General features: G+C 37.6%; 2 protein-coding genes across 2 annotated transcripts; one reads left to right on the top strand and one right to left on the bottom strand.

Moving 5' to 3' along the window:
- Window positions 1-1,926: 1,926 nt before the first annotated feature.
- LOC110943325 lies at window positions 1,927-3,687 on the bottom strand. The gene has a single exon (XM_022185075.1). The coding sequence runs from the start codon at window positions 3,685-3,687 to the stop codon at window positions 1,927-1,929; it is 1,761 nt and encodes a 586-aa protein (XP_022040767.1).
- A 1,534-nt stretch (window positions 3,688-5,221) lies between these two features.
- Window positions 5,222-9,966, top strand: LOC110940783 (zinc finger BED domain-containing protein DAYSLEEPER). Its single transcript, XM_022182346.2, has 2 exons — window positions 5,222-5,548; window positions 7,674-9,966. The coding sequence occupies exon 2, from the start codon at window positions 7,704-7,706 to the stop codon at window positions 9,744-9,746; it is 2,043 nt and encodes a 680-aa protein (XP_022038038.1). The 5' UTR covers window positions 5,222-5,548; window positions 7,674-7,703; the 3' UTR covers window positions 9,747-9,966.
- The last annotated feature ends 5,757 nt before the right edge of the window (window positions 9,967-15,723 follow it).

Raw genomic sequence — 15,723 nt, 5'->3', positions numbered from 1 at the left:
CGTGCTCTTGAAATCCAAACGTATGGCGTATGTGAATTCATGTTTGTCAGGGCTCACCAGTCGAAGCCCTGCGCCTGCGCCGTCTTCGTTAGACGCGCCGTCTGTGTATAGCAGCCATGGTTCTTCTACTTGCTGTTTTTCGGCTTTTTCCATTGCTTTACACTCCCGATCTTTATCGTCGGGTACTTCTGTCATGAAGTCTGCTAGCACTTGGCCCTTGATTGCTGGTCTTGGCCTGAAAACCACATTATGGCCCTCGAGTTCTATCGCCCACTTTGCTAGTCTTCCTGAAATCTCTGGCCTTGCGAGGATGTTGCCAATATTGTAGTTTGTTAGCACGTGAATGACGTGGTTGGCAAAGTACCTGCGCAACCGTCTTGATGCATGGACTAATGCGAGTACTAGTTTCTCCATGATGGCATACCGGGTTTCTGGGTCGGTCAAGGTTCGTGACACATAGTAAACTGGTGTTTGGACGCCTTGTCGATCAACGAGTAATACTGCTCCTACTGCTCTGTCGGAGGCTGACAAGTATAGCACCAAGGGTTCTCCCTTGACTGGTGCAGTTAATGTTGGCAATTTGATGAGGCAATCTTTCATCTCGCGGAATGCGCTTTCAGCTTCCGGAGTCCATTGAAATTGGCTTTTCTTCATGCAGTTACGAAGTGTTTTGATAAACGGGAAAGACTTAGCCGCGTGATTTGCCAGGAAGTGGTTCATTGCTGCTAAACGTCCTGCCAACTTCTGCATTTCTTTGATGGTTGACGGCGAAGGCATTCTCTCGATTGCTTGTACTTTCTCAGGATTTACCTTGAAACCATCTTTTGTAACAATGAAACCCAGGAATTTCCCTTCTTCCATGCCGAAAGAGCATTTCGCTGGGTTTAGCTTGATACTTACACCGCGCAAGGTGTCGAATGTCTTTTGGATATTCACCAACATCATACTTTCTTCTTTACTCATAATCAACAAGTCGTCCATATACACTTCAATATACTTGCCGATGGCATCTTTGAACGTTTCATTCATCAATCTCTGGTAGATCGCCCCTGCATTCTTTAGGCCGAAAGGCATTTTGGTGTAGCAGTATAGCCCTGTCAGTGTACGGAATGCAGTTTTATCTTCATCTTGGACGGCCATTTGGACTTGGTGGTATCCCTTGTAGCAGTCAAGGAAGCACTTCCATCTGAACGTTGCCAGCAAGTCAATTTTTTCATCGATATCTGTTAAGGCATAACAGTCGCGTGGACATGCCTTGTTTAGGTCCTTGTAATCTACACACATTCTCCAGCTGCCATTTGGCTTCTGTACCATTACTGGGCTCGCCACCCATGTTTGGTATCTGACTTCTCTGATGATTCCTGCATTCAGCAGCTCCAGCACCTGTTCTTTCATAGCATCGTGTTTTATATCTCCCAAGTGGCGTTTGGCGTGCACCACCGGTTTTGCTTCTTCTGAGACGTTTAGTCGATGTTCAGCTATGTGCCGTGAAACACCCCCCATGTCAGCTGGTGTCCAGGCGAACACATCCATGTTTTGGAACAACAGCTTTTTTAGCGTTGCGCGCGTTAGATCGGACATTGAAGGTCCTAATGTAACTGTTTGTTCTGGGTATGCGCTGTTCAACACCCATTTTTCTGCTTCTGCGCGTGGTGCAGGTTTACTTGCCTTTGCAGGTCTGACATCATCTGTTGCTAAGACTTCCTTGCTTGCGTATATTATTGCTACCCCCGTTTCTGTTGGGAATCCCACAGCTGAATGCGGACCAGAACAAATCATGCTGAAATCTCCTTGAGACTCTCTTCCTAGGAGGATATCATGTCCTGAGTGCGTGGGTAACACCATAAACGTGACTTTTTCGGTTCTTGAATTTCTTCCATCCGAGAGTAACACCGGGAACGATATTTGTCCGAGAGGAAAGACGGCTTAATTGCAGAAACCAGTGAGTGGGTAATCGACTGGTTCTAAGCGCGCCTTGTCCTCTTGGTCGAATTGATTGAAACATTGTTCGTATATGATGTCTGCGGTGCTCCCTGGATAAATGAAAATGTAGTCGGTTTGGTAGTGACCGATTACTCCCGAGATTACTATGGGCCTTCTTTCTCTTGGTCCTCCTCTTACAATAGGAAAAACAACTTGTCTCTCACGCCATGAGTCATCTTGTGTACGCTTGTTGTAATTCTTTCTTGGCTTTCGTGGACCTCCTTGAACCATATGGGTTTCTAGTTTCCGGAGTTTTTTGTTATCTGGCCCTTCTTCTCTTCTTTGAATTTGGCGGTAATTGCGCTTTCCACCTTTTACCAAGGGAGTGAGCTTTCCATCTCTCAAGGCCCTTTCTATTTCTTGTTTTAGACTGAAGCAGTCGTCGGTTAAGTGACCCGTGTCTTTGTGAAATTCACAGAAAAGATTGGGATCTTGACCCCTCTTGTTTCGCATTTGTAGGGGTGGTTTGAACTGATGATTCTCAGTGGCCAAAACTTCGGAAGAGGTCTTTGTTAGTGGTGTCCACTGTTTCTCCCTGTTTTTTCTTTTTACCTCTTTCCGGTGGGCTATCTGATTGATTGTGTGGCGCGCATCCTCCCTTGCTGGGCTTCTTTCTCTATGATTGGACGCTTTCCATGGTTGGCTTCTGCCCTTTTTGTTGTGTCGGTCATTGTGGTTATATCCGCGCTGACGGTGATCATCACCGGTTAGCTGTTTGTCTGTTTGCGCAATGGTCTTAGCTGCTTCAATGAAGGTTTCCCAATCTTTGGGTCCTCCATCTCTTCCCTTTACTCGCTTGATTAGATCGTCGCATTTGACTGCTCTCATGAAGTGCGCGCGCATCATCTTCTCGCCTACATCACCAATTTCCGGACACTCTTTGTTGTATCTAGTGATGAAATCTTCCACACTTTCGTGGTCCTTGCGCCATATGTTTAAACAATCAGCTGGATCTCTAGTATGTCTGCGTTGCTGAGAGAAGTGCGCGAGGAACTTCTCTCGAAAGTCGATCCATGATTTGATTCTTCCTGCTGGCAGGCTGTCGAACCAAATGCGTGCCGCGCCGACAAATGTTTGAGCGAAGATATGGCACCAAGTTGGTAAATTCCATCCTCCTGTTGCTCCCGCGCCATTAAAAACTTGGAGATGATCATCCGGGTCTGTCAAGCCGTTGTATTTGCCCACGTTGTGTGGCAATTTTGTTTTGTCTATAGCGGTCGTGGCAATTTCCTTAATAAATTTTGAATTTTCAGCCATGTCGTCTGGACGATAGCTCAGAGTGTAGTCATGCTCTGCTTTTGGGTTGTACCCTGCGCGCTTGGCTTGTTTGTACGATTCATGTTCTGGGTGTAATATGCTGAATACTGTACTCTCCCCTTTGTATGTTGGGTCGTCTTCTTCATCATCCCATTCAGTGTTCATGTTGCGCGCGCCCAAACGGCTCTCAATTGGCCTTCTTTGCGGATTTTGGACGTAATTGCTTTCTGTTTCGCCATAAGTGTCGCGCGTGTCGTGTGCGCTTGGCTTTCTGATGTTTGGCACAGGTCCTTTCTCCGGATGTAAATTCCACGCATTGATCTGCTGAGTCGTGTGTGTACTCAGGGACCGTTGCGGTGGGGTAACGAATGCTGATTGGTTAGCTTGTGCTTGGAGCAAAGCTTGCTGTGCGCTAAGTTGTGTATAAACGAGGTTTATAGACGCCATCTGTTCGGCATACCAGGAAGCCAGAGTTTTTCCTTCAGGTAGCCCTAAAAGTGCAGAGAAATTCAACTGTGCTTGTTCCGATGGAGCTGAGGGGCCGGCTCCATGGCTTAGTGTTTGCACTGGTGGGGGTGTTTGTTGGACTACCCCGGGTGGAGGTTGGAAAGTGGCTCCATTTGTGGTTTGGGTGATGATCCTAGTCGGATGCTGGAAAGTAGGCCTAGTTGTAGTTTGGCTAACAACCCTGGAGGCACTTCCAAAAATACTGGGAAAATCATTGTTTGTCTGCCCTTCTTGGATGATTTCGTTCCTTTGGCCCCTTTGGACGTGTGCTGTGTCCGAAACAAGTTCAAAGGAAGAAACTTCTCCGTCCACTTGGTGTGAAGGGTTTTGTTCAGCCATTTTTGACGAGTGTTTTTCAAAAAGAAAAGAGATGAGAGTGGTTTTGCAAAAAGCGGATGGCGCCAATGATGAAACACAGAATAACTCTGAGATTAATCTGTGGGGTTGTTTCTCCTGTGGGTTCAGTTTCCTTTCTTACTCGTAAAAATGACTTGGATCCTGCAAAACAGCAACACCGTTAGTCTCGTTAAGAGGGGAATATGGGGTTTTCCCTCTTAACCAGGCTCCAGCGTGAGAATAAGTACTGTTCCGAGGAGGGATAAACAGTGTGTGTTGAGTGTGTGAGTATAGAGAGCAAGACGATCAACCTGATTGATGAAGGGTCCTATTTATAGACGGAGGGTGAAGGAGGGAGGAGCAGCTGTGCCAGCTGTGGTTGTGCGCCAACTGTCCGACCAAGGGGAATATCCCTTTGGTCTCCTCTGTCATGGTCAGTGTAGTGGTACACGTGGCGCGCTTACATTTGCTCATTTTGGAGACCTCGTACTGGCGTTGTCGGTCTGCTCCTTGATTTGTTGCAGGCCTACATGGCGGTTGATGACTGGTGACACGTTTCGTCCTTCTTGTCGGACGGAGCATCTTTGGTGCCACCTTGATGTCTTCCTGAAGCTTCTAGAAGCTTCTAGATTACCTTGCTGATGTAGGTGCCATGTAGGATAAAAAAGTGGTGTGGTCCCTGCCATGTAGGCGAGGAATTGGGACCATACCTCTTCACCTGCTAAACACAAAATACTGCCCCTTAACATGCGCGGTGTTACTACTTACCACCTGCTGAACCCGCTTGAGGAACCGCACTGCGTCAGGGGCGAGAGCGCCAAAGGTATCGAAAGCGAACGAGATGAACACATGCTGATTCTAGATGCAAACTTTTTCGTGCTTAACTACTTTGCCTGCCTCTGTCTAGGTTATCGTCTGACCCACATACCTGTCAAACTAATTAACAATAATAATAATAATAATAATAATTATAATAATAATAATAATAGTAATAATAATAATAATAATAATAACTATTTTTATAATTTCATATTTGTTTTTGATATTTCGAAAGTATTTGTTTTTGATAATTTTGAAAGTATAATTTGAATATTAAGAAGAAAAGAAAAGGTCCGAATACACCTAACCCAAGTATTAACCAACCAAGCGGCTCTATGGGCTGCGGCACGCCTCTCCACCCACCACCCAACCAACCACCCTATGGTCCGTGGTCCAGTTGGATTTCAAAGTCCATATCCAATTCAGTTTTATCTTTCACCCCTTTCTTTTCTCTCTCATATTATTATCATCTTATCTCCAAACCCCAATTCAAAAGTCCAATTCAATTACCGGGTTCAAGCCCAATCTTCTCTCTCCTCTCTCTCTCTCTCTCATCGAAGAAATCTTTCTAGATCTCGAATTCTCCGTTGCATCTCCGGCTGATTGCAGTTACATCCCTCGTACACCTGCTACAGCTGTTGTTAAGGTATCTAGTTAACCTTAATTTCTGTTTCTCTGCTTTTGTTGGTTTCTTTGGTGATGAAGTTGTTGGTGCATTTTTAGTTGAAGTGTTGAGGTTGTTTGAATCTGTTTGTTTTTTGTTTGTTCGTTAGTTGAAGATGTTTAAGGTTGTTTGGAAGTGTTGGAGATGTGTACTTGTGTTGAGTTAGTTGTCTGGGCTTGAAGTTATCGGCTGTTTTGAAGCCCACAGGAAATAAGAAAAAACCCTAGATCTGGTTTTTAGGGTTAAGGTGTGAAGCCCATGAAGCTGAAATTGTTATTTTTTTTTTGTATTTATTTTTATTTTTTGTTTTTTTAGTTGGTTGGTTTGGATCTAGAAAAGCAAGGTATTTTTATCTTTGTTAACTGGACGTTAGATTAGAAAATTTGGCCCAAGTGGCCCTGTGTACGAAAAAGATATTTAAATGGTATTTTTATAACGCAAAAATAAGAAAGAAAATGAGAAAGGGAAAGAAAAAGGGATGTATGTTCGACTGAAAGATTATAGACTAATATTTTATTTTTAAGTTTAAATCACATAAATTGTGTTTAGATCTGTAATTAGCGTTAACTTTTGAATTAAAAAAAGTTGTTTGTTGATTAATAATTTCGTGGGTACTTCATGGGTTGTCCGAATAAAGCACACATCAATATATCCCTCAAAACTTATATAGAAAAAAGAGTTAAATGCCATTTTAATCTATGTGGTTTGGCCATTTTGCCAGTTTAGTCTAAAGGTTTCATTTTTCGCCTGTGGGTCCAAAAAGGTTTCACTGTTGCCATTTTACTCCATTGGGTTAATTTCATCCATTTTTTCTGTTAACGAGAAGGGCGATTCCGTCATTTTATATGGCCGAATTACCTTTCTAGTTAACAGATTACATATAAATGACCGAATTGCCCTTCTGGTTGACAGAAAAAAATGAATGAAGTTAACCCAGTGGACTAAAATGGCAACGGTGAAAACTTTTTGGACCCACAGGAGAAAAATGAAACCTTTGGAGTAAACTGATATAATGGCCTAAACCACAGGGCCTAAAATGGCATTTAACTCTAGAAAAAATAATAATAATAATATCATATATGTCTGTTTCCATTTTTAAGACAATTTTACCCTTCCTTTGAAACTTGCATAGTATCTATCATATGAGAGTTTGAAGTGTAAGAATGGAGAAGAAGAAGGGTATAATGGTCATCTTATTATTATGTTTTGTTTACTGATACTTTACATTATAGCTTACTCATTTTAACATCAAACTTCCAATTTGTTCAATGTTATAGTGAAATTATGATGAACTAAGATTTTCTATGCCTTAGTTTGCATCAAATAAGGTTGTAAGAATACTGTAAGTTCATAGTCTTTTACTTTATTTACTACGCTTGTGTGTGCAATCTTTTTAATTGTTACTAGAAAATCTTTTATTATATTTCTTCATTACAGGCGTTTATTTGACCGATCCAACTTGTTTTTCCTACTATAATAATTATGAGACTTGAGGGTTAAACGACCCATAGTTGTCAATAGCGATCACTATAGCGCGCTACGTAGCGTATAGGTCTAGTGTCACTATTAGGGTTGTAGCGATGGATAGCGAGAATAGCGACACTTTATTTCAAATTTTTTTTTTGTTTTTTTAATATAAATAGCAACTAAATATAGCTATAAAATAGCTGGATTTTAGGTTTTTGCTAAATATAGATGTAAAATAGCATATATACCAGGGTATTTTGATATAATATACATATAAATTTTTTTCAAAGTATATCGCTATTTATCAAATAGCCGCCCGCTATTTATCGCTATCCGCTATGTAGCATATAGGTACCTCATCGCTATTTGTCGCTATCCGCCATTAACAACTATGAAACGACCACGTTATTGGTACTAACTTAATAAGTTCAAATTGGTTGAAAGTCTCAAAACTCTAATATAAAGAAATATACAGTGATACCAATAGAATAACGATATTTTTTGGTTAACCGGGCTTGTTTAGGGTAACGGGTCGGGTATTCTATTTGATCTTGTGTATTGCCTGACAATGGATGTACAACAAAAGTATATAGGTTATAATTTTACCCTCCTCACGCTACGTGATAATGTTTTTATACAGGCAAATTTTCAGTTCTTTTCTTGTTTACACATGGAGGCAATTCCTACGGAGAATAACGCTCTGGTTAATATGGAGATGCACCTTGAGCCGGTGTATCTGGGTATGGAAACAAACAACATTGAAACAACGCCGCCCACCAAGCGTAGAAAGAAAAAGTCAATGGTTTGGGAACACTTCACCATTGAAACAGTTAGCCCGGGTTGTAGAAGAGCTTGCTGTAAGCAATGCAAGCAATCCTTTGCATACAGCATGGGTTCGAAAGTTGCTGGAACCAGCCACCTTAAACGCCATATTGCTAAAGGCGGTTGCCCCGTTGTGCTTAGAAACCAGCAACAGGACCCAATGGCAATGACTCCATTCAGTGCGCCTTCAAAGATAGCCAACGACTCTGCTGGTCCAACTCCAACTACTGATCCACCTAAACGACGGTACCGAACCTCCAGCGTTCCTTATGTTGCCTTTGACTCTGACCGTTGCCGCCAAGAAATAGCCCAGATGATTATCCTGCATGATTACCCGCTTCACATTGTTGAACACCCGGGGTTTGTTGCGTTTGTGCGTAACCTTCAGCCGAATTTCAGTATGGTTAATTTTAATACGGTTCAAGGTGATTGTATAGCAACTTATCTTGGAGAAAAACAGAGTGTTCAGAATCTGATTGAAGGGATGCCGGGACGGATTTGCTTGACACTCGACCTCTGGACGTCATGCCAGACAACCGGTTATGTTTTTGTCACAGGACAATTCGTTGATAACGAGTGGAAAATACACAGAAAGTTACTAAATGTTGTGATGGAACCGTTTCCCGAATCTGATTCGGCTTTTAGCCATGCTGTGTCTTCATGTCTGTCTGATTGGAACATGGAGGGACGGTTATTCTCGATTACAATCAACCAGAATTTGAGTGACGCCGGGATCGATAGCCTTAGAAGTTTGCTTTCCGAGAAAAACCCAAATACTCTCGGAGGTCGATCGTTGCTTAATCACTGTCTTGCTCGTTCTTTAAGCAGTATCGCGCAAGAGGCGTTTAAGGTCTGTCAAGAAACGGTCAACAAAGTCAGAGATTGTGTGAAGTATGTGAAAACCTCGGATGTCCTAGAAGAGAAGTTTCTTGAACTCAAGCAACAACTTCAAGTACCAAGCATGAAAACACTAGCAATCGATGATCAAACTCGTTGGAATACCACGTACGAGATGTTATTATCAGCCTCGGAACTGAAAGAAGTGTTTTCTTGCATAGACACCACCGATCCCGATTATAGTAAAGGGCCCACCGCGGAAGAATGGAAGCAAATCGAGAATCTGTGCACATGTTTGAAGCTGTTGTTTGACACGGCAAATCTGCTGACATCGGCAACTATACCGACAACAAACACGTTTTTTCATGAAGTGTGGAAGATCCAGCTGGAGTTGACCCGTGCAGCCACAAGCGAAGATCCTGTCATCAACACCATTGCGAAACCGATGCAGGTGGGTTTCGATACATACTGGAAAAGCTGTTGTTTGATCCTAGCAATCGCGGTGGTTATGGACCCGCGGTTTAAGATGAAACTGGTAGAATTTAGCTTCACAAAGATTTACGGTGAGGAGGCTGCAAGTTACATTAATTTAGTCGATGAAGGGATCCATCAGATGTTTCTCGAGTATGTTGGCGGGTTGGAAGGAAGCGTGAAACAAGAAGATGTTGCAGGACTCGGGCTTACCGATTTCGACATGTATATCATGGAAACGACAAGTCAACAGTCAAAGTCAGAACTCGACCAGTATTTAGAGGAGTCGCTTTTACCTCGGGTTCACGAGTTTGATGTAATGGGATGGTGGAAACTAAACAAGGTGAAGTACCCGACGCTCTCGAAGATGGCTCGTGATATCTTGACGGTTCCTGTGTCGACTGTGGCTCCCGAGTTGGTTTTTGAGACTGAGAGGAAGGAGATGGACCGCTATCGGTGCTCGTTGAGACCTGAAACCGTGGAGGCGGTTATTTGTGCCAAGGATTGGCTCGTTGGCGGTGGCGGCAATGGTGAATCTGTAGACATGATGAAAGCTATGGTGAAAATGGAATTTCCCATTTGATGTGTGTACTGAAATTTATTTCTTAGAGTGATGTTATGCTTATTTTAGACTTGTTTTAACCAACTAGTTCCTCTGCTTGTTTAAGAAAACTTTAGGTATTTTATGAAAGAATGTATGAGCCTTAAATATGTATACTTGACAGTTGAACCTACTCAACAAATCCAAATCTGGGTTAATTTGGGGTTGAGTTTTGAAGGAGATTTTTAGATTATTGAGTTTTGAAATCGTAAATAATCAGTTTTGAGTGTTTGGGTAAAAAGATTAAAAAGTTAATTATTTACGTTTAGAAACTTACACAACGCAGTATTCCAAAAGCAGTTCCCCCTACTGCAACAAAACGCAGTGTTCCAAAAATTGATTATTTGCGTTTAGAAAAAGATTTTCACTTGTTTATTTTTTTAAATATATATTTGGCAAACACTCAAATAGTTGATTATCTGATTATTGTGATATCAAGCAAAATAATCAAATCCAAACACTATCTTTCAACATCACGTTTTATTACAGTTAAAGTTAATTATCTGATTCTGATTATTCAAAACACATAATCTATTTTCAAAACTCAACCCCAAACACCCTTTAAGTAAAGTAAAATAAACAATGTTTAACAGTCAAAATTTATAATCACTTCTAACGTAGGTTTTGAATTGTGTACAGTAGATTTTCTGAGTACATAGAATAAATAATTAATTAAATTACTTCATTGATATACCTTTCGATGTTTGTACTAATATAAACTAGGTGACCTTCCCCGCGCTATGCGGCGGGAATTCGGTTGGTATCCCTTTGGTTCATTATGATAGGGAATTCGGTCGATATCGGTTCGATTCGTTACAGTATTGGTATGATACTGGCACTTGGTTTAAACTTATGATATGTCCAAAAATTTGAATTTTACATTGAAAACCATGAAAAATGAATACCGGTGTTAGTTTTGATAATAATTATATTGGTATAGATTTTGGTATCAACTCAATTCGTCATGGTAATATTTTGAAAAATAAACTCTTTTTTCAACAAAGTTCTAACGCGAGCAACGTGAAAAAGAAATATTAAACACAGTTGGTATGGCCGTTATTCAATCGGTATCGCCGTATCGGTTTCGTAACACCAACCGCTATAACACCGACACTTGATATAGCCTACGATACAATATATAGACTCTATTTCGAAGTTCGAACATAACCCAATTTTTAAAAAAATTTACACAGGAACATCAAGAAAAGCAGTCAAACATAGCTACTTATTAAGTTTTTAAAGAGAATAAACGCAGGTATAAAATCAAATTAATAAAACAATAAACATATTAAATGTATATATCATATACAAAATGGTCTTGTTTATAACAATAACTAATATAATAATAAAATGATAATTATAAATACATTAAAATATTTATTTGTTACTATTCATCAAGACTTACAATTAATATAGATAATATTAAATGTATATATCATATACAAAATGTTCTTGTTTATAACAATAACTAATATATTAATAAAATGATAATTATAAATACATTAAAATATTTATTTGTTACTATTCATCAAGATTTACAATTAATATAGAATAAATGCAGGTATAAAATCAAATTAATAAAACAATAAACATATTAAATGTATATATCATATACAAAATGGTCTTGTTTATAACAATAACTAATATAATAATAAAATGATAATTATAAATATATTAAAATATTTATTTGTTACTATTCATCAAGACTTACAATTAATATAGATAATAGATAATATTAAATGTATATATCATATACAAAATGGTCTTGTTTATAACAATAACTAATATATTAATAAAATGATAACTATAAATACATTAAAATATTTATTTATTACTATTCATCAAGACTTACAATTAATATAGATAATGTTGTTTGTATTTATACAAGATACGGTTTATTTTATTAAACAATAAGATGTTTGTACTAATGTAAATGTTGTTTGTATTTATGTAAGATACGGTTAATTTTATTAAACAACTAGGTTAAAACCTCGTGTATTACATGAGTTGAATAAAATTAATTTATATACTAAGTAATAAAAAGGTTATATCTTATAAAAAAACACGTGTATTACACGAGTTGAATTAACCCGTGTATTACACGGGTGAATAAATATAATGTAGTCGGTTAAAACAGTCATCAAGATATAAACTTAAAAATTGGACTTTGATATATACTATTTACTTATTATAACATTTTACTTTGTTTTTTTTATTATTATTAGGTTAAATTTTTAAATAGATTTGCAAACCAAATGAGTTGTCATTAAACGTCAAGTTAATTATGAACGTCTAACTCTAGTTTTATATATGTTTGATATGACATGTCACGTTAATTAAGAACGTCTAACCCTAGTTTTATATATGTTATCATACATTTTAGATTGTTAGAGTACTAGATTAGAACCCCGTGTAATACACGGGTTGAATAAATATATTAATATAATTTTGTATACTAAATAATAAAAAGATAGATCTTTAAATACCTCGTTTATTACACCGGTTGAATAAATGTAATTTTATGTACCAAATAATAAAACAATATATCTTTAAAAATCTCGTTTCTTACATGGGTTGAATAAATATAATTTTATATATTAAATAATAAAAAAGTTATAATTTTAAGAACCCTGTGTATTGTATGGGTTGAGTAAATTTAATTTTATATATTAAATAATGGAAAAAGTTACATTTTTAAGAACCTCATGTATTGTATGGGTTGAGCACATGTAATTTTATATATCAATTAATAAAAAGTTATATCGTGTTATATCTTTTTAAACCCTGTGTATTATAAAACCTTTAGACTAAACTGACAAAATGACCCAAAACACAGGGACTAAAATGACATTTAACTCTTTACATTATATTAATTTATATTTAGTATACGTCTTTTGTTAATCTCAAGATAAATAATTTTGAAATCTAATAAATATTTCAAAAGACTATATTATCTCCTATGTTATATTTAGTTTTCTTCTTTTGTTAATTTCAAGATAAATAATTTTGAAATCTAATAAATATTTCAAAAGACTATATTATCTCCTATATGAATTGTTTAAATTTATATTAAATTTTATTTTATTATTATATTTTAATTAATATTAATTATAATTAAGTAGGAGAAAGAGATGAGAAAACTAAAAAATAGATGGCACCAATGAATGACATGGATTCATTAGTTATATATTATGTTAGATGAAAGACAAATGTTTCTCACATGACCACGAGCCTGTGTGTAATACCGAGAAAAAATGACTCGCACGTTGCGATAGATCTATCAAACGGGGAAAAATAGACGTGCTGCGATGGACATGTCAGTCAGAAAAAAAATAGATGAAAAAACGTTGAACGCCACACGCACGTTGTTGCGTGTTAACTCGGAAATTTAAAAGGACACGTTAAACAGAGAACTTATGAAAGATGAAAAGTATATAAGAGACTAAAGTTGAAAGTAAAAAAAGTGTTGAGATTAAATTGTAAAAGATGAAAATCTTTGGGTTGAAAGTAAAAAAAATTAAAGGGGTTAAATTGCAAAGATGAAAACTTTTGAAATTAGAAGTGAAAAATTCAAAGATTGAAACTTTAGACTTAAATTGCTAAAGATTGAAACTTTAGAGTTAAAAAAGAAATCAATTTCAGATTATGAAAACAAAAGAGATAAATAGATTTAGTTAAATTGACGTTTATTATTATTATTATTATTATTATTATTATTATTATTATTATTATTATTATTATTATTATTATTATTATTATTATTATTATTATTATTCTTATTCTTATTATTATTATTATTATTATTATTATTTAATAAAAGAGATAAATAAAAAATAAAGGCGAGAAATTACCAGAGAATGACACGTGTCCAAAAAGGATTTTTGTTTATTAGTATAGAAAGATTAGAATAAATTATTTTGTTATATGTGATTATTTATGTATTTTATTGTTACTTATGTTTTCACTTATAGTTATAATTACATAAAAAAAAGATAATTTAAGCAAATTTTGTTATTACTTAAATACGTCTATGGCATAGTATTAATAGTATTAATTTTAGTGTATAATAAAACAAAGGCAGGACAAAAAACAAATAAAAAACAAAAGGGAGAAATTTATAATAAAGTAAGATTCACATCCGTTCTATCAAATTTATCCTATAATTATACTAAAAACATGTGAATACTCTAAAGAGGCATTACTAAGACCATGTGTAGTGATGAAACAAAATAATGCCCCCACCATGGGGCATTATTCGACACGTGTCATCCTAGTCAGCATGGGGCATTATTCCAAAAGTGGCGTAGTGAGGCATTATTCCAATAACGCCCAAGCAATCATTTCACAATTATTTTTTTTAATTTAAAACATAAAAATCTTCATTAATTTAAAATAAAAATTACACTACTTGAAATTAAAAAAAACTGAAAATAACAAAGCCGAAAAAAAATAAAGTTTAAAAAAAAGGAAGATGATCTAAAGTCCATATTTTCTCGAATTTTTTGGCGACGCATTTGCGCAAGGATCAACGCGTCGCCTTAGAGGTGGTCGATCGGTTTGGACAAAAACTCAATGTCCTTTTCCATTTGTCTCGCCTCTTGCATCTCGTTAAATTTTTTGGTTTCGGCCACTCGTTCTTTCATAATATCATAACGTTGGTGGCCGAGGTCGCGAATGTCTTGGAGACGACGGTTCATCTCCTCGAAATCTTCCTTTAACTCGAGATCGGAAGACGACTCGACCGTTTTTTTCCCGGTTCGCTTATCCTTTCTTCTACCGGGCGGTCGGGTCAACTCTTCTTCAAGTTCCTCGTCAACGTCCACCATCTCATTTAGATCGACATTGCGGGCATCCGAAGTCGGTGTTTCAGGGTCAACGGAGGATGATGTTTTTGACCGTTTAGCTCGACGTCTACTACTAGTCGTCATGGTACCTCTTCGCGCCCACTTTGGACTTTTTCGTAGTAGATCCCAACACTTATAGTACGCGAAAGGGCATTTCGTTTTCTCGAACTCGTCCAAAGTCCTCGTTAAAACCCCAACGTCACTTTCACCGCTCGGGCGATTATCGAAGTTACGTTGGTACACTTCTTGGAACGCATGACACTTGTTGTTGATGTTGGTCCATTTGCTAGAAATGGAATCTTTGTCCCGATGTTCGCCTTGACCCCACGTGCTATAAAAGAGTGCACGAACCTTATCCCAAAAAACGGGGCCCCTTTGAAAGTTTGCTACAAATTTAAAAAATAAAAGTAAAAATATAAGTTGTATGTTAAAAATAAAAGTAAAAATATAAGTAAAAAATAAGTAAAAAATAAGTAAAAAAAATATAAAAGTTACCGGTTTCTTGGTCCTCCGAAATGTCGAGCCACGCCCGAGTCAACACGAATTCCTCATCCTTCGTCCATTTAAGGTGAGTTTTTGTACGTCGAGGTTCGTCCTTTTCATTCTTCTTATGCGACCTTCTGCCGCGTTTCGATTTCTCTTGCACCGGTTCGGTTTGCGTCTCCGGCACGACATCGACATCGGGTTCGGGTTCGTCTTGTTGTTGTGACGGTTGCGACCCGCCGGCTTGACCATAGCCGAAGGTGGGAGGCACGAACGGAGTGGCGCCACTCAAGTAAGCCGCGTACGTTAAAACGCTCGGGTCCATGTCTTGAAGGTTATACGGGTGTTGCGGTTGGTTTGTGTTCGGGTTCATGGGTCTTGCGGGGACACCAAAAGGGGGTCGGAATGGATGCATGATTGTATAAAATATAAAAGAAGTAGGAAAGAAAGTAAGAGTTTTTTTTATAAAAAATAGGAGAAAGTGGGTGATATATATAATGTGGGTAAATTTTTGAATTAAAAAAAAAAATAAACACATTTGACCGTTGGCAACGGTCATGATTCTCGCCCCCCTATACAATTTCAGCGTTTTAAATAAAACGCTGGCAACAATTCTTTTCAAAAATAACGCC

Source organism: Helianthus annuus, chromosome 5, assembly GCF_002127325.2.
Source record: "Helianthus annuus cultivar XRQ/B chromosome 5, HanXRQr2.0-SUNRISE, whole genome shotgun sequence".
In the NCBI taxonomy this organism is placed as follows: Eukaryota; Viridiplantae; Streptophyta; class Magnoliopsida; order Asterales; family Asteraceae; genus Helianthus; species Helianthus annuus.
The sequence above is the reverse complement of the archived record's forward strand: the minus strand, read 5'-3'. Positions and strand labels throughout refer to the sequence as shown.

Excerpts from the sequence above, each read along its gene's own strand:
- LOC110943325 (XM_022185075.1), bottom strand. The coding sequence starts at position 3,687 with ATGGCGTCTATAAACCTCGTTTATACACAACTTAGCGCACAGCAAGCT.
- LOC110940783 (XM_022182346.2), top strand. The coding sequence starts at position 7,704 with ATGGAGGCAATTCCTACGGAGAATAACGCTCTGGTTAATATGGAGATG.